General features: G+C 44.4%; 3 protein-coding genes across 4 annotated transcripts in view; 2 read left to right on the top strand and 1 right to left on the bottom strand.

Annotated features, from left to right (window-relative positions):
- The window catches only part of cenpp (centromere protein P), a 53724-nt gene extending 50069 nt beyond the window's left edge, over positions 1-3655 (bottom strand). The window contains exons 1-4 of the mRNA XM_076025146.1: positions 3500-3655; positions 2945-3103; positions 2634-2785; positions 2468-2556 (exon numbers count right to left, since the gene is read on the bottom strand). Coding sequence (XP_075881261.1) covers positions 2468-2556; positions 2634-2785; positions 2945-3102 — 399 coding nt within the window. The 5' untranslated portion in view covers position 3103; positions 3500-3655. The remainder of the gene's footprint in view (positions 1-2467; positions 2557-2633; positions 2786-2944; positions 3104-3499) is intronic.
- A 357-nt stretch (positions 3656-4012) lies between these two features.
- nol8 (nucleolar protein 8) lies at positions 4013-11661 on the top strand. Of its 2 annotated transcripts, none has more exons than XM_076025135.1 (18): positions 4013-4125; positions 4588-4730; positions 4858-4920; positions 5358-5436; positions 5637-5793; positions 5956-6254; positions 6502-6761; positions 7025-8283; positions 8431-8640; positions 8815-8931; positions 9063-9162; positions 9345-9483; positions 9602-9682; positions 10044-10357; positions 10436-10574; positions 10976-11037; positions 11182-11264; positions 11524-11661. In XM_076025135.1, the coding sequence occupies exons 2-18, from the start codon at positions 4610-4612 to the stop codon at positions 11581-11583; spliced, it is 3543 nt and encodes a 1180-aa protein (XP_075881250.1). In that variant the 5' UTR covers positions 4013-4125; positions 4588-4609; the 3' UTR covers positions 11584-11661. The 2 variants fall into 2 exon arrangements, with proteins under 2 accessions (XP_075881250.1, XP_075881253.1); XM_076025138.1 differs by lacking the exon at positions 4013-4125 and adding an exon at positions 4197-4319.
- A 362-nt stretch (positions 11662-12023) lies between these two features.
- gpr37l1a (G protein-coupled receptor 37 like 1a) lies at positions 12024-17593 on the top strand. The gene is made up of 2 exons (XM_076025133.1): positions 12024-13053; positions 16405-17593. Exons 1-2 carry the CDS (start codon positions 12445-12447, stop codon positions 17434-17436), a joined length of 1641 nt encoding a protein of 546 aa, XP_075881248.1. The 5' UTR covers positions 12024-12444; the 3' UTR covers positions 17437-17593.
- Positions 17594-18060: the final 467 nt, after the last annotated feature.

Below are 18060 nucleotides of genomic sequence, written 5' to 3'. Positions count from 1 at the left end.
TAAACACAAAGAGCATGAGTCTCATTCCATACCTTGCACCATCCATCTTAATGTGTGATTTTAAGAGAGAAAGAATGTCAGCACAGCTTAGAGAACTGTTCAAAACATTTTGTCGGGCATCAATGATGTGAATGGCTTTTAAAGGCTTGTAAAGACAAAGGGTTTAATAGGGACTTTGTCCAATCTCCCATTGTGTGGAAATGAGAAAAGCATAAATCCAACACTTATAAACATTCGTGAACACCTTCACAAAAACAATGTTTCCATATTGTACAATTTCGTCATTAATGTCTTCATCAGAAAATTTATTTTATATGCAAGTCAGGAAGAAAGAAGGGGAAAGTTGAATCAATGAGATGGAAATGTTTGGTTTCTCCCATTTGCACCAGAAAATTGGACATTGCTTGTGGGACGGTATGTCTCCAAAGGTCCTGTGATGACTTGAAGCTCCATTTCATGGACTTAAATTTAATCCCTAAATCCATTATTGTTTAGTCTTTTCCTGTGAACCACATGAATTCTTCGCCAGCAGTTTGACAATTCCATTAAGAACCTCTTAGACTTTTATAATCCCATTGTGAGGCTCACACCTGCTTTTTCTAGTACGTATTGTGCTGCAATGTCAGTCTAAAAACTGATTGTGCGGAGAGATAGCTTTGCTGACACCATGTGAACCTCGGTCTCCAGTGAAATAAACTCACCAGAACCAGCCAAATAGCTCAAACTTCGATTTTTTTTTTCTCTATAAATGAAACCAGATGCTCTGGGCCACGTCCAGTGAGACTGAGCAGCAGGAGACTGTTGGACCTGCACGCGTTTACACTGATCACAATCCTGCAGAATGTACGACAAACTACAACCAGTACTGGGATCTCCACTGCCCTCAGACACCTGGACACGAAGACTCTTATGTTAGAATGCTGCTCACAGACTTCAGCTGAGCAGTCAACACCATCATTCCCCAACAGCTGATCTCTAAACTGGACCAACAGGAGCTCAACACCTTGCTGACGGGGAGACCACGGGCAGCACGAGTCGGCGGCTACACATCCAGCACCATCACGCTGACCTCCGGCACCGCACACTCGGCATGCTTCTCTAAGCATCAACTGTGCTGCTGTGGAGAGCAGCACTGAGTTCCTAGGAAAGCATGTCACTGAGGGCCTCCCCTGGACCGACAACACCTCACCGCTGGCCAAGAAAACTCACTAGCGTCTCATCTTTCTCCGCAAGCTGAGAGGAGCCAGAGCGTGAGCCCTCACCGTGAGCTCACTCTACACAGGAACCACGGAGAGCATTCTAACCAGCTGCATCGCTGTGCGGTACGAAGGCTGCACCGCATCCTGCCGCAAGACCCTCCATCGCATAGTGAGGGCAGCTGAGACCATCGTTGCAACCCCTCTCCCCACTCATCATGACACTCACAGCGCCCGCCTCACCCGCAAAGCCCTCTGCACTGCGGGTGATGCCAGCCAGCCAGCCAGCCATTGCATCGCTTATTCGGTCTGCTGCCTTCAAGGAGGAGACTGCAGAGTCTGCAGGCCAGGACCAGCTGACCTAATCATCCACCAGGCTGTCAAGGAGCTGAACATCAACTTTCTCTTTGTTTTGACTTGTATTTTTATACAAAATGTTTACTATAGCACCCTAGGCCCTTGATGAATGCAATCTCAAACCTCTGTATGTTACATATACATTATATGTTATATGTTACTTGCAACAACACAACCCTAAAGTTTAAGATGAAAAAAACTCAGAGACAAAACAAAATCTCCAAGATTGTGTGGCGTCTTAACGTAAATTATGTTCTCGACAAAGACGAACCTGAATGATACTTCTCTTGAGGAAATTGGATTAATGGATCATAGGACTGTTTATGGATAAAAAAAAAAAAGTGAATTTCTGTTGGAGATGAATAAAGTATTAAGTATCCATTTACCTAATTACTAAAAAATAAATAAAAAAATTAAACGCTTAGGTTTTAATGGAGATATTGAATTTAAATATGAGTGACAGAAAGTTATTATCTAATCAAGTTGGCACTATCAACTGGACACTGATTGGTTTATTCTTGTGACCTATGTACGGTATTTACTTCTAAGATCTCAGGGGCTTCTGACTCCTCTTAAATTCAGAACTACGGATGGCCAGGCACTGCCCTCTGCTGGCTGAAATTATAGTCAGATTGAGAAATAGAAATATCTAGGCTAGAACGGTACAAATTAACAATGGTTGAATTATTCAACCATTAAAACAATCCCGGAACGATTTTCAAGAAGGCTGGCACAACTTAGGGAACTATGTTTGTAAGCTGGTTTATTTCTTTCAATCAATGATGGCATTTAAAATCATAATTACAAACAATAAAAAAAAGGACCACTGAACTAACATAAGTCAGCAACCATGATAACACAGACGTGCCCTGCCAATCCACTAAATCATCTGACACACCAATTAAGTTACCCACCTTGTCTTCAGAAAGATGGAATTCCACCTGGAAGACAATGTCCGAGCACTGGCCCGATACAATGAAATGCTGGACAGGAGTACCGCTGCCTGGTCAACACACAAAAGTGCGATTAAAGAATTGCATCACGCGGATTCAATTCAAGGGAGAACTGCCGTTATCTTACTGTTCTTTGGGTTTTTTATGGTGCAGCTGTTCAGGCTTATGCCATTCATCTGTGCCTGCCGCTTCAGATCGGCCTCCAGCTTCCCCAGCTCCTCTTTCAACCTGGACAGCACCTCGTCTCTTCTTTCTGGTCTCTTTCCATACATACACAGCCTGTATATGACAACATATACTATTAGTTAGTCCCAAAAAATGCATTCATGATAGCTTGACAAGGATTCATAATTTAATATCACATGGTAACTATACCTAACTACTAAAGCTTTGCTATAATAGTAAACATTTCTGTGTTGAATATCAAGTAAAACGCACATAGTTTCTTCTATTTGGCCGCTGAGGTCTAATTTCATGTCCTCTTGGTTGTTTTGTAGTTGGACCTGCAATGACGCAACTTCAGCCTGGAGACGTTTGATTTGGGTCTCCAGCACTCTCTCCTCCACAGTGGGCCCCTCATTCATCTTTTCCTCCATCCTGCAAGACACACAGACTTTAACCTACCAAAAAAAATATTTGACCGACACAACTAATATCCAGGTTTCAGTGAAAAGCCTGCAATAAGATGTTTATAAACACAGACCGATGCCAGTGTGTAACGCATGAGACTACATAGATTATTAATACGACCACAAACGAAAAGAAAAGTGAGACATTTTGTTTGTGTGTTACATTTCCCAAACCCTAAAGCGTTATACCGGCATTCTTGCAGAAGAGGCGTTAGCTTGAATTACGTTGGCTATATGATTAATTAGGAAAATTGCCAACGCCTGGCTAGCTTGCTAAATTAACAACTACGACTTCGTCATAAACGCAACACTCGTTCAACTAAGTTAAACAAATTGTTGCTTAAGGTCATTTTTACTTCGTTACCTTATGGCTTGATGTTATGACGTCCGATAATTCTGACAGAAGATACTTTCCCGGTAAATAATACTGCGCCGCGTTGACAGCCTGACAAACTTCACTTCTTTTCCCGTCAACCAAAACAGTTTGGAGCTGGCGCCCAGTGGACTGTACCACATTTCATGAGCCCGGGTCGGATATTCTTGTTGGAGGAAGGCTAATTTGACTGTGGGTGCCTCTTTCACAGCACCGATATCAACGATGTTTATAATTGCATACTTTTATAGTCTAATTTAACACCTTAAAACGATTTACCGCACTTAAAGAAAAACAAGGCTACCAGAAAGTGAAGTCGGACCCCTCAATATAAAGGCATTTTGGATTACGTTTGTAGCACTGAGATAAACGAGAGGAAGGGTGATTTTAATTGTTTACGCCATATAAATTTGACAAAAAATACCTCTGAAAAAGTACTTATATTTATAATGTTTGTTTTTGTAATTGTTTTTGTTTAAAACTTGACAATATTGTCTTAAAAAGGACGGTGGTGGAACGTTCCCCTTCAGCGGAAACAACTACGGAAGACAAAGTCGACAGGAATGTACCTTCGGACATATTTGGCAGTGACACCCCGTGGGACCAGAACATGTGAGGTAAACATTCGCTGCAATGTCTGATGATATATATTTAAGCATTTGTTATAAGTGTTAACGCTGTTAATATAACGTTAAGGCGACTTAATTAAAGAAATGTCGTCCTTTTATACTCGGGTTTTCGCTCAATAAATTCGTCAAATTTGAATTCCGTTAAGATGATTCGGCTCAGTTGAACGAAGTTATGCGGACTGGTACATGCGTTACTTACATTTTAATGTGATGTTTAGTTGAGCTTTGCAGTTTCTAATCAAACATCACAAATGATCTACTACGAACCCAAAATAATGTCCATCTAAAAATTGCTGCATAAAAAAAGATAAAGCCTGTCATATTGTTCAATTATGATTTATATATTTTTTCTATTGCAAAGTTGTGATTAAACCTGTTTAATTATTAAGATGATATACAGACAGACATCAGATAACAAGGTTCCTGTTTTTTTTTTTTTTTTTTTTAAAGATTGATTCGTTGGTGTGGAGCGATGCAGCGACTTTACATTGGTGGGTTGAGTCACACCATCACGCAGAAAGATCTGAAGGATCGATTTGGAAAGTTTGGAGATGTGCAGGATGTTGAGCTGCGAACCAGGAGAGATGATGATGGTAAGGAAACCTTTAATGAAACTATACCTTTGTTCCAGTGTTAATGATATATTGTTTTCTAAATTGTATGTATTTGTGTGTTGTAAGATTGTCCAAAATGGTTTAAATGTATTCTGTTCTTCTGCAGGTGTTCCTTACAAAACTTTTGGCTACATCAACATCAGTATTTCTGAGGCTAACCTAAAGAAATGTAAGTGAAATCTCTGCGCTCTGTTCCAACTCATTCATTCATTCATTCATCTTCTATACCCGCTTATTCCTATTCAGGGCCACGGGGGTCTGCTGGTGCCTATCCCAGCTGTTTTAGGGCGAAGGCTCTGTTCCAACTCTACAGCTCATTATGCAATTTAGAGTCCTTCATACATTCACATATGGTTTTCTAAATTGAGGATCAAACTGTGACCATTCTGTTGATGTGTCAATCAATTTGCCTGATTGAGATGAGAATAAATTACTTGCTTTGGTACATGATGGAGACAGTAAGTTTTTTTCTTGTGTGGGTTTAACTTAAAGTAAAACTCGTGAGACAATTAAACTTATCAAAGTGTCTTTTGTGTTTACCATAACTGTTGTAAGTGTTCATGTTCAATACTCAATGAGTATACGACTCTTATGATGTATCTTCAGGTATGACGGTGTTGAACAAGTCAAAATGGAAAGGAGGTACTCTGCAGATAGAAACAGCAAAAGAGAGTTTCTTGACCAGGTACAATATTGTTGGACTCACTGAAGTTTTTCTGTTATTAGAGCGAATGTTAAAATGTTTATTTTCTAATCAGTTTTCTCCTAAAACCTTTCAACCCTTTTAAAGTTAAATATTTGTCATTGATAAGTATGAAGCATTAATTTGCCACTGTAACATTCCAGTTTGTTGTTGATAGTGAATCTGTGGTTTTTGTCATTCAGACTGACTGAGGAGCGGCAGGCGACTGCAAAGCAGCAGCTTGAGCAGCCAGCACCCGAGGACAAGAGACAGAAGATGCTGGACTCACTGAGCAGCGCGGGTGTGGACAACTTCACCATGAAAGCTGCAGTTCCTGGCAGCGAAGTGCCAGGACATAAGGTAGGAAAGTTTCTGCTTGTTGTGTGTGGCTGTGATAAGTATTGGTTGGCATTGAGAAAATCAGAAGCTCCAATCTGGAGGCCTTTCACATACACAGTAAGTCAAAGGACAGCATGTGTGTGAACAGTGGCGTTGACTGCCCTCTGGGTGTTCTGGTTTCAGGACTGGGTGGTCAGTAAGTTCGGACGAGTCCTCCCCATCCTGCAGCTGAAGTGCCAGAAAGGCACCAAGAATCGAACCGTGACGTATGACCCATCCAAGTACTGCCACAATATCCGGAAGCTGGACCGGTCCACTGAAGACCAGCCCACGCCTGTTGACCATCTCACCTGGGAGCTGCAGGGAGGGGACGACGACATCAGCAAGAAGCGAAGGGGAGAGTTCCCTCCTTATGAGCCACCCAGACCAAAGAAATGTCAGATAAATACATGCAAGGGGCAGGATACTGAACAAAACAGCAGGTAAAAGACTCAAGGATTTCGTTTTCTTTTTAGTTTATCAGAACTTCTTGATAGTTTCCTAGGTTAGTTGTTTATTTTTACCTCTAGTATAGATGTGTCTGTTGGATATCTGACTAAAATGATGTGTTTCTACACCAAAACTCCATTCTAACATGGATCCTCCAAGAGTTGTTGTTGGTTGCCATCAACTCCTCATAAAACTTCATCTTTCCCCTGTCTCCATCGTGTCTGCTTCCTGTTCTCACAGGTTTAAACCGACAATCAATGCTGTCCATCATATCGATGGTGTCACTAATGGACGCCAACAGTCCGTCAACCTGAGACCACCACAAAGGAGGTGGGCGCTGACTGGCAACGATGTGGATTCTGACGAAGAAATCCGCAGAATGGTTGCAGCTCTGGACGCCTCCCATGCTGCTCCGCGGCAGGAGGTGGACGAAGATAACTTGGAGGTGGTTGGACTCGATTATTTGACAAAGTCTGACCGTTCCTGCCAGCTGCACAATGGTAATGAACATATTTTAAGAATCACAATATTTTCCATTCGTTTTCCCTCATAATGAGCTGCAAAATAGTATCTTTAGGAAGAGTGGCTGAGAGAGTTAAAGGGTCAGTTTATCCACAATGCGTTTACACTGTGCTGGTTGCAATTTCTAATTGTTTTCTGAGTTACATCTCTCGTGTAGCCAACAAAACATTCGTTGGTTCATTTGCTTTATTAGTTTTCTTACTGTAAATTTGTCTAAATCTGGTTTTCTTTTGGCCTTTAGGTCGTGCAGGAGATGTAGAGCTGAATGACTATGATTCTGCTGACACAGATGAACTCCTTGCCTCCAGCAAACCTCCTCCTCCTCTGCCACAGGAGAGACTGACTTCGCCCACGGAGCCAGACGAGACAAGTAATCACAAAGAGAGGAAGAGGAAAACAAAAAAGAAAAGAAAACCAGAAGAGGAAGAGGATGATTCTGCAGATGAAGAACAACACATCACCTGCAAAAAACCCTTGTCCACGCAGCAGAAACGCCAAGCAGCTAAACAGGGCAAGAAGATGAAAATGTCCCCCGTCATCGAGCCTGCTGTGTCTGAATCGGGTGACGATGGAGATGAGGAGATGTTGAACTCTGATTACAGTTCAGAGTCTGATTACGACGCCATGTTTTCTAATGTCACCCATCTGGAGATCTCCTTCGCCGATCTGCAGAGGCTCGCTGAAGAGTCCGAGCAGGCCACAGCTCCCGGCAGCTCCAGCTCCTCCCCGAACCACCAGAATGCATCCAAACCTGCCCCCAAGAAGGGCACCACGCCAGAGGAGATCCTCGCTGCCCTTCTGGAGGAGAGTAGCAGTGACGACGAGCCGAAGAAAAAGAAGAGGAAGCGGAAAGCCCTCAAGTCGGCTCCGCTGGCCGCATTCCAGGGAACAAGTGCGCTGAACCAAGGATCAGAAACTGAAGAGTGTCAGGAGAAAGAGAAGGAAGTGAAGGAGAGAGGAGGAAAAGAGATGAAAAAACAGAAACTGGACACGGAAAGTTCAGAGAGGAGTGAGGAGGAAGAAGATGATGAAAAGCTGTCAGCGAAAACAGCAAAGAGTGCAGAAAAAGTAACAACCGGCTCCTCTCCTGATGATGATGATGATGATGATGATGATGATGATGATGATGATGATGAGAAGGAGGAGGAACCGCATTCTTGCAACATTCTAGCAGCTAAAGTTGCCGCAGCAGCTTTGCATTCATCCTCTGCTTCCTCAAGCAAAGAAGACGATGACGAGCAAAAGACCAAAGACGCAGCCAAAGCAGCACCTCTCGCTGCTCCTCCCAGTGACTCTTCATCCACTGACGACGACGATGATGACGAGGAAGAGGAAGAAGCAGAGGAAGTAATGCCGGCTCCTGCTCGGCCCCCCTTAAAACCTGAGGAGGAAGAGGAGCTGCAGAAGATGGCCAACTTGAGAAGGCTGGCCGCCGTCCAGCAGAGACAGAAGGAGGCCGAGGAGCAGAAGAAGCTGATCCAGGGAGCTCTGGCCAAGCTGGTGGGTGCAAACATGGTTTCCACATCACCACCACAGTTCTGCAACAAAGCATCAAGAATGTTAAGTTGTAGGATAAAAAGTTAATGTGTAGCATAGTTTTGTGTAGCTCTGCCTTTGTGAATCATGCAGAATGTTCCTCCTCATTAGGACACTCCCACGGCAAAGTCAGGAAAACACATTGTCTTTGGCTCTGATGATGATGATGAGGAGGAGGAGGAAGACGACACTGAAAAGAAGCAGCAGACCGCCTCAGAGGTTCCTGAATCAAAAAAGACGCTATTTGAGGACAGCGACTCAGAGGAGGAGGCCTCAGGTGACAAGACATCGGCCAATAAGAAAGGCGCTGCTAAGGAGAAGGTGAGTGAAGAATTTAAGATCAACCTGTGAATGAATGGAAACTCGTTTTTGGAAACTCAGCCTTTTCTAATCGGCAAAGAATTGTTATGTTTGAGGACGACAGTGCATTAAAAATAATGACCTCAAAAAACAGAATTTGAGTGGGGACTTTGTAAAACTAATTTTGCTTTTCAGGTGCAGCAATCTGGTCCTCAGCTGTTCAGTGGCAGTGAGGATGAGGAGGACAGGAATGAAGAAAATGACAGCAGGTTTAACATCAGGCCTCAGTTTGAAGGTCCAGCTGGACAGAAGGTAAGAAAAAAATTAATTAATGCTATTAATCATGATATTAATTTTTGATTCTTAGTTTGTCACTTTTTCAACACTTGAAAATGAATAAGGGATCCAAAGAGTCACTCTGATGTTATTCCATCCTTGTCCAGCTGATGGAGCTACAGTCTCGCTTTGGGACTGACGAGCGATTCCGGATGGACTCGCGCTTCCTGGAAGATGAAGATGAAGAAGACAATAAAGCAGTGTCAGGTGTGGCCACCTATTTAGACTTTGTGTGAATGTGTGCGTGTGTTGTGGAGTTAATGATGGAATTATTACTAATGGAATTATTAACTCCAATAAATAATGGAAGTAGTAGTATCAACATGAAATGAAACCACTGAGCATCTTTTCCTCTTGAACAAACCGACTCTTTAATTTCTGCAACACAGAAAGGAAAAGGGACATTACGGAGGAAGAAGAGGTTCTGGAAGATGAAAAGATGAGAACCCTGTCCATCCTGCAGAGCGTCCTCGGAAGCAGCCAACAAACCTGCAGCAACAAACCCTCCAGCAAGGCCAAGACCTTTAAGTCAGTTGCCCATAATCATGCATAACATACACATGCTCAGTCTGTGCTTTTCTTTACAGGAGTAGTTCATATTCATCCAGGGACATATGTTTAAAAGTTAGATTTCTCCTGTGTGCAGGGATGTCTCGGCTCTGCATTATGACCCCAGTAGAGAAGAACATGCGGCTTTTGAGACCAAAACTACGGATGTCAAAGAAAGGTACATGAATGGAATTCACATTTTTCAATTTTTATTTCCCAGACAGATGGAATAAACTCATATCTGAGTTTCTAGTCTCAGGGTAATACAGCTAATGCACTCAAGTGCATAGTTTTATGTTAAGAGTTTTATGAAATAAAAACGTTCTGTTGGAATATGCCATTGGATTTTGTTAGTTGATGTTTTTATCCAGTCAGCAGTTGAAGGACCTTATTCATTTTTAAATTTTCTTTTTTTTTTTTTTTTTTTTTAAATATTTGTTGGATAGTTTGTGCTCAATTTATTAGACAAATTGTAAGTTTCTCTCCGGTGCAGTCCCAAATACTCAAGTTAGATTCTTCTCTGTTTGTCGACTTCACAGCAAGTCAGCCAGGAGGAAGAAGAGGGAAGAGGCTCTCAAGCTGCCGGAGGTTTCTAAGGAGATCTTCTACGACGTATCGGGGGACCTGAAGGCCGTGTTTGGCCAAGCAAAGGTTGAGGGCATCGCTGAAGAAGAAAACGCAGGTTGGGACCAAGTGGAAGAAGAAGAAGAGGAGGAGCAGGACGGGAAAGAGGAGCAATCGGCCCAAGCCTTGCCTGTCCTCCCGGGTGATCCCGGAGGAAAGCAAGAAGAGTCGTCTGGATTTAAATTCTCCTTCTTTGGAGATGACACAGACACAGGAACTGCGGAGCCGGGTGAGCCAGCTGTTTCTCGGCCACTGACGTTCAACACTTTCCCCTTCCAGTTCTTCAAATCGTCCTCTCTGCCAACAGAGTACAAAGTGGAAAGCATCCAGGCGCCAAAGGTGTCCTGGCAACAAGACCCACGTTTCCATGACAGCAGCTCAGAAGATGACGATGAAGAGTTGGAGGAAGAGGAGGAGCAAAGCAACATCATTTCTAAAACTAATGAGTAAGAAATATAAAGTTGGAAGTCCTGTTTTTAAGGAATTATTACTCGAGATTTCTATTGAGACATTGATTTGCTGTCTGTCTTACATTGAGAGATGGCACCTTTTCAATCCTTGTTTTATGTAAATGTGAGTCCAATCAGGACCTTTATTTTTTTGTATTGAAAAATATTTATCAAGTTTATAACGTGTTTATAACGTGTTTATAATCCCCCCCCCCTGTTTTACTAATTTGTATTCGGCACCAGGCAGCACCTGTTGAATCTGTACATCGTCTTAAAATTTCCTTTTAACTCATTACGCGGCAACAAAGTACTGACTGTGTGTGTGTGTGTGTGTGTGTGTGTGTGTGTGTGTGTGTGTGTGTGTGTGTGTGTGTGTGTGTGCGTGCTCCCATTTACAGAGAAACAACAACGTCAAAGTCAGACATGTTCTTCTTCTCAGCAGAAGACAGCAGGTTATCAGGTAGGATGAGGAGGATGTACTTGTCTCACTAGTAGCCTCACGTCTGTCTGTCGTGTGAAAATGTTATTGTGTGTCCTCCTATCAATTGATTTCGTGCCATTAGTTTTTTTTTTCCTGAATTGTCTTTCACCGTCTGTCCACCAGAGGGCCCAAAGTTGTTTTGTCGCCCCTCTCACCTGGAGGAGCAGAGGGAGCAGTGGGAAGAGATGAGGAGCATGCTCAGACAGGTGCGTGTTGGATATAAATGAACAAGTTCATAGGACTACAATCTTCTTACGTTATATCAAGGGTGAATCAGTTCTTAAGAAGACATGTTTTGAAGCAATACTTCTGTTCTTAAATATAATATGAAATATTAATATGTGCCAATTGGAGTTTAGGGTCTCTTGATGCAATGATAAATTCATGTACACCCTGTGCTTAACATAAAAGCGGGGAAAGGTAGCTGAACATTTCTTTTTGCTGTTGCTGCTTCTATTTCCATAGGAGTACCGCAAGAAACATAAGGATGCCAGGAGGAAACTGAAGTCCTCTCAGAAAAGCTGATGATTGTGGGAGGGTGAAGTGGCTGCGATTGAGTTTGCAGTGGGCAAATGTTGCTGACGGTCACAGCTTGAAATACGAAAAACGAGAGCTAGATTATCAGAGGAGTCCAATTTTTGTTTCTGTAAAAACATGTGAGGTTTGGTTTTACCCATTAGTTGAGATGAAACCATACTGTAAAGTATTTTTTTTTTTTTTTGAGATTTTGCAGTTTTGGACCAGATGACCGGTGACTGTAAAATAAAAATAAACAACCTTAACATCTTTTGTTTTTTAATGATTTCTTATCAGTTGTAGTTTTATGTAACAGCACCTACTAAGTTTGTCTTTTACTTTATGTGAGAAGAATGGAGAAAAGCTTATTTATTTTATTTGTTTATTTGATTCTCTGTGGAAAGGGGGGTGGGGGGTAGTCTATAACTCACTTTTGTTACTCATTCAATTGAGTAAATATCTGAAACAGATAGCTTTCATTTTTCACACATATTTTATATGGTGGGAAAGCTTATCTTGTGAAAGTAGATCAAACTTTTCGTTCAAAAAACAAAAAAAACAAACAAAACTGAAAGTCTGAAAGTCTGAAAGTCTGGCTAGAGATTTTCCAATTACAAGAATTTTAATGCTTTATTTTGAAAGCTGTAACCGGAAGCAGCGATGTATTGTCCAGAATATCGTTTGAGCGCTCATTGCTGATGAGCAAGTGAGGAGGAGTTGCGGGACGCACTCAACTTCTCCATCCACATCGTATAATTGGACGGAGACACTTTACAGACATTTATTTTCTCTTTGCGGAACGAGGTGTTTGTGTTTACCCCATGCCCGTGAGAGCAGAGCTCACCTGGATCTAGTTGGTCAGGAAAAAACATGAAGCAAACTTACTTGTTACTTCTCCTACTTTTTGCGTGGACCGCGGAGCCGCGTCGTATCCCCACCGGCCGAGAGGAGGCTGAGCCGGGACTGTGGCTGGAGGAGCGGGAAGATGCTCCTGCTGGGAAGACAAAGGAGCCTCTGCTCCAACACGACGGTCCAAAACTCCCGAACCTGAAGCGGGTCGTTCGAGGAGCCAAAGACCGGCACACGCCGAGCCTGCGAGAACACCCGCGGCGCCGCGACGACCCTGACCGCTACTTCACGACGCCGGCCGGCAACTCCTCGGCTGCGGGGGGCGGGAACAGCGGTTCCCCGCGGCTCCTCAACCCGCTCTTCCCGCTCACCGACGGCTCCTACTGGGCCTACGCCATCATGCTGCTGGCGCTCGTGCTGTTCGCGGCGGGCGTCGTCGGGAACCTCGCGCTCATGTGTATCGTATGGCACAACCTGTACCTGAAAAGCACGTGGAACTGCGTGCTAGCCGGACTGGCCTTCTGGGACTTTCTCGTGCTCTTCTTCTGTCTCCCCGTGGTCGTCTTCCACGAGCTCACCCTGAAGAGGCTGCTGGGAGACCTGTCCTGCCGCCTTGTGCCCTACCTCGAGGTGAGGGACTGATGATGCTCTTGACTCGTGACTGAAGTGTTATATGCTAAAGTTCACCTCCCGGTAGTTTATTTATTTATTTATTTATTTTTAAGTTTTAACTTTATTGGTAGTTTGTGAAAACAAAGTGTTCTGCCCAACATTTACATAATAATAATAATAATTATAATAGTCGTAGTAGTAGTAGCAGTAGTAGTTCAAATTCATAACACTTTATTTATTCCATTCAGGCAATTCATTTTACAGCTCCCAGTTATCACAAAACCACAACACAGCACATTTTTACATTTGTACATTGAAAAAAATCCCAAGGTACACCACCAACCAAAGATATAAAATTAATAATGAGAATTTAGCATCTTAATCTACTGATACGATCAATCAATTTTCAATACCTGCTTCTTCTTGCACTCAGGGTTTGCTGGAGCCTCTCCCAGCTGTCATAGGGCAAAGGCAGGGTGACCTCCTGCCAGTTCATCACAGGGTCACATAGAAACAAACAACCATTTGCTCTCACATACTCACACTGACTTACGTTCACTTTAGTTTCCAATTCACCTCCCATGCATGTTTTTGGACTGTGGGAGGAAGCCAGAGAACTTGGTGGGAACACACGCAGACACAGGGAGAACATGCAAACTCCACACAGAAAGCTCCCAGGCCTGGGAATCGAACACACAACCTTCCAACCGTGAGGCGACAGCGTAAAGAACTTTTTAGCCTAATAATGACAATACAGCACCTTTGTTTATTGATATTAGTATAGCTAATTGTACTACTATTAGATGCACACTAAGCTGGTATCTTGGGAGGAATCGAGGGAGCACAGTCAGCTCACATTCCTTTAAAAGCACAGTCACTCCACAATGGAATGTTATTGTTATTATTCTTTACACCGATTAAGTGAAACTGGATCATTTTCACGGTACACTAGTGTGCCACTGCAATGTGAATAAGTTGGCACCTGCTCCTTCTGTTTGAATCTCTTGTGTTCAAAGCTGGCTGAGGCTGTCTAAAAACAAACAAAAAACAGAGCATCCTCTTGTGTGGGAGCCAAATTCTTTGAAGCGACACAAGCATCTCGTCATTTATCCCCTGTTAACTTAAACCAACTCAAGTATGAGTTTAAATCTCTGCTCCAGGCCCTCCACACTCACTCAAGTGCTTAAAGTCTGGCCAGAGATTTTCCAGTTACAAGACAAACAAGTGAAGCAGTTCAAACAAACAACTCAGTGTGATGATAATGAATCAACCAGCCTTTCATGGGCATGTTTGTGAATGTTTTTCCCGTTTGACCCAGACAGCCAGGCTGGTGATGAATGGCCTGTTTGTGTCTTGTTTCAGGCACAGAGCTGTCTTTACTCTCAACAAACGTGCCGCTATGGTCACTTAAAGGCTCTTTGGTTATCTGCAAGGAGCCACTAGGCTCCGCATCAAGGAGGAGAGAGCCCAAAGTGAAACCTCTGATGCATTGTCTAAAGGATCCATACTGCAATACAATAATCAATATGATATACATAAACAATGCACTCCGCACCCTTCCCTTATTGAACTTATTGACTACTACTTAAACAGATTGAAATATCACAGATGACGGATGGTAGATTGCCATTAATAAATACACTTAAGTGAATAGTTGACTCCCAGGTTGTTGGATCAGTTGAAGGACCTTCAAATGTGTTCAGTAAAAAAAAACAACCAAAACCTTAATTTACTGGATAAATTGCTGCGGCCAGCTGCTTTTCAGTAAGCGAGCGAGTCTCTCGGTGCGATATTGTGAAACTCTCCCAGCCTCCAGCTGGATCTGCATTAGCCTCACGGTCTCAGCGCAGCCTGTGAACTTCTCATTTTTGTCTCCAAACGCTGCTTTAAATCACTGAAGTGCAATTTTGCTAATTTGTAGTAACACCCCAAAGTGCCCCTTAACAAGGTCAGCCTCCCCTGTTCTCTCTTGCTTCACCTACTTTGATGCTAATGGGTGCATTTCCTTACTAATTAATTGAGGTTTTTTGGGGTTTTTTAAGTGCTGTTTTGTACCCCGTATTGAGCTCTGCTGAAAGCAGGTCAGGCTGCCAGCTGCCAGTGCGCAGTGTTCAGCTATTTTCATGCTAATTAGAGCTCTGTGTTAATTATCTTGAGTTGTGTCTTAACCGTTTGAGGTCGTTAAGCACCCGCAGAGGAGGGACAAGACTCGGCAATAATAGTCTGTATTGCTGGCCAGCGCTGCACTTCTGAAGGCTTGGAAGTGTAAAAATGTAATGGTTGCCTTTCCCCCCTCTGAGGTTCCTTTTATTCTCCTTTTTTCTGCCGTTCTGAAACTGCTCGTTAGAACCACAGTCTTATTGTTGTGGTTCAACCGCTCATTCACCTGGAGGCAATTTGCATATCAATGCACAGGAAAGCCTTAAAGCTGCTCTTAGAGCTAGAGAACGCCATTACGTGCTCGACTTGAATCGACTGCAGGAAGTCTCGTATCCGTTCAATCCCGCTTGTGCTCGCAGGCATGAATGACTCCAGTAGAAGCAACAAGCAGCAGGTTAAACGGCTGAGCATCTCCACTGAAAGATTTGGCAGCACATTAATTATTACTCCCATAAGCACTCAGGCCTTTGCAAATTTCTTGAAGACTAAAATTCTGAGGGCTCATCTGCTCAACATGTTGCTTCTTGTCTTATGTCTGACCCTACAAAAATCAATTAATAAACTTAATGAAGAAAACAGTCAATCAGTGATGGCCAAGCAAGCAAAGAGACAAAACTAATAATATTTTAATAGTAACTGCTGGGAATGCTTTGCATTTAGCCCTAAAATGGTTCACATGAAAGATTTCCCCGTTGACCTGGCAACCCTTCAAAGGTCCAGTGTGTAATATTTGGTTTGATTTATGATTTTTATATTATAGTAAAAGTTTAATCTACTGCCCATAAATACACTGATAAAAGTGTATGATCGCAGTACAACAAGTACTACACAAAAGTAATTTTGTTTTCCTACCCTTAAAACTGTTCTCATCTATATATATAAGAATATACACAGAGCAAGTGTCTTGTTCCTAGTTAGCTGCCATCCTGCACTGCCATATTTCTAAAGTGTGGACAATCCAGCCCACCTGACAGTGTGTTTTGTAATTAGGATGTGCAGGCCACCGTAGCTCACTGGCAAGCTCAGGACGCTTATGTAGAATGAAAGACGCTGAAATCTAAAATGTAACCACTTGGTGACATTGTTTCTTCTTCAAAATCCCCAAATATTACACACTTAACTTTTAAACACTTGTACAGTGGACAGAAACCACGTCTTTTTCCTTTCCCGCTCTTAACCTTCGCTCCCACTTGACTGTTCCCTCGCCAGGTCACCTCGCTGGGCGTGGCCACGTTCAGCCTCTGCGCTCTGAGCATCGACCGCTTCCACTCTGCCACTGGGCCCGGGCCCCTCCGGACGCCCAAGGCGGAGCCCTGCCGCTCCATCATCTCCAAGCTGTGTGTCATCTGGGTGGGCTCCATGGTGTTGGCGGCCCCCGAGCTGCTTCTGTGGCAGCTCTTCCAGGAGACGGTCAGCCCGCTGCCGCTCGTCCCCTTGGACTCGCAGCGCGGCCGGCCGCCCGGCTCGCTCATGGCCGCCCTCAGGGCTGGCGCTCAGGGCAGGCTGGAGGCCGACGTCTGCCTGCGCGAGCCGTCGGCCGAGCTCCCGGACAGCATCTACTCGCTGGTGCTGACCTACCACGAGGCTCGCGCCTGGTGGTTCGTGGGCTGCTACATCTGCCTGCCTCTCCTCTTCACCCTGGCCTGCGACCTGGTGACCAGGCAGGTGCAGGCGCAGCAGAAGCCCGCCCCGGGCAAAGCGACCAGCAAGTGCTCCTCCCTCACACCCTCCACATCCCCCTCAGCCAATAAGAAGAAGAAGCAGCAGCAGCAGCAGCGTGGTCGAGAGCAGCGGCTGCGCTCCACCGTGCTGGCGCTCACCGGCCTGTACGTGGTGTGCAACCTGCCCGAGGGCATCTGCAATATCGTCCTGGCGTACATCCCCGAGCGGGCGGTGGAGGCACTCCCACCCATTGTGCTGCCGGCCCTGGCCCTGGCCGGCCACTTCCTGCTGTTCGCCCGCTGCTCTGCATCGCCGGTGCTGCTGCTCGTCCTGTGCCGCTCGCTGGGCCAGGCCTTCATGGACTGCTGCTGCTGCTGCTGCGAAGAGTGCCTCCCCGACGGCTGCAGCTCCTCCTCCTCCTCATCATCCTCATCGTCGACCGCGGCCTCCACTGCCGTCACCTCCAACCTCTCGTCCCCTGCCTCCCCTTCCCCATCGTCCCCGTCCCCTTCCAGCAAGGAAGAGACCAGGAGCGCGAGAGCCAAAGACTCGTCAGTGGGTCTTGGGACGCCCTGCTGAGGTTTGCGCAACTGTAGTCGAGCACGTTTGCCTCTCGAAGGATCCACCGTTCATTCTCTTTGTTAAAGTAGAAGGGTTAATTAAGTTGGAGCAACTGGACTTGCGATCTTGAAGATGTTTCACCTCTCATCCGAAAGAGTTCTTCAGTTCTGGAAAAAGTATTTAACCCCAAGGAGGTTAAATACTCCTGGGGGTCTGGCTGTTGGTACCTTCTATTCGCCAAAGGTGTTCATTTTTTCGCACAAGGTGTTGATTATCAATGAGGTGTTGATCATGCTAGTAGAGCGAAACTCTTGACACCTAGCCTCAAGGGAGCCTAACTACTCACATGATGCTAGGGCGGGAGGAGGAGGCACACTCAACTGAAGGAGCCTTTCAGATGAGAGACGGAGCGTCTTCAAGATCGCAAAAACAAGTCCTGTTGCTCCAACTTAACCCTTCTACATGACCTGGATGACTGAAAACCTTCGCAGACATTCTCCTTGTTCATCGTTTCTGTTACTCATATCACAGAGAGCGATGTGCCAGCCAGCATTGGAGAGGTTGTTAAACAAGTCATAACATATTATCCGTCTCAGGACACAAGTGTGTGGACGCCTCTGTCTCAGGCTGATTCGTCGTGCT

This window comes from Nelusetta ayraudi, unplaced genomic scaffold (genome assembly GCF_046127955.1).
Source record: "Nelusetta ayraudi isolate G7.1 ecotype Tasmania unplaced genomic scaffold, CSIRO-AGI_Nayr_v1 ptg000017l, whole genome shotgun sequence".
In the NCBI taxonomy this organism is placed as follows: domain Eukaryota; kingdom Metazoa; phylum Chordata; class Actinopteri; order Tetraodontiformes; family Monacanthidae; genus Nelusetta; species Nelusetta ayraudi.
This window is presented reverse-complemented; position numbering and strand designations above follow the sequence as displayed.

Excerpts from the sequence above, each read along its gene's own strand:
- gpr37l1a (XM_076025133.1), top strand. The coding sequence starts at position 12,445 with ATGAAGCAAACTTACTTGTTACTTCTCCTACTTTTTGCGTGGACCGCG. Across the intron at positions 13,054-16,404 it reads GCCTTGTGCCCTACCTCGAG|GTCACCTCGCTGGGCGTGGC; the intron begins GTGAGGGACTGA and ends TTCCCTCGCCAG.
- nol8 (XM_076025135.1), top strand. The coding sequence starts at position 4,610 with ATGCAGCGACTTTACATTGGTGGGTTGAGTCACACCATCACGCAGAAA. Across the intron at positions 9,484-9,601 it reads AGCAAGGCCAAGACCTTTAA|GGATGTCTCGGCTCTGCATT; the intron begins GTCAGTTGCCCA and ends TCCTGTGTGCAG. Across the intron at positions 9,683-10,043 it reads ACTACGGATGTCAAAGAAAG|CAAGTCAGCCAGGAGGAAGA; the intron begins GTACATGAATGG and ends TCGACTTCACAG.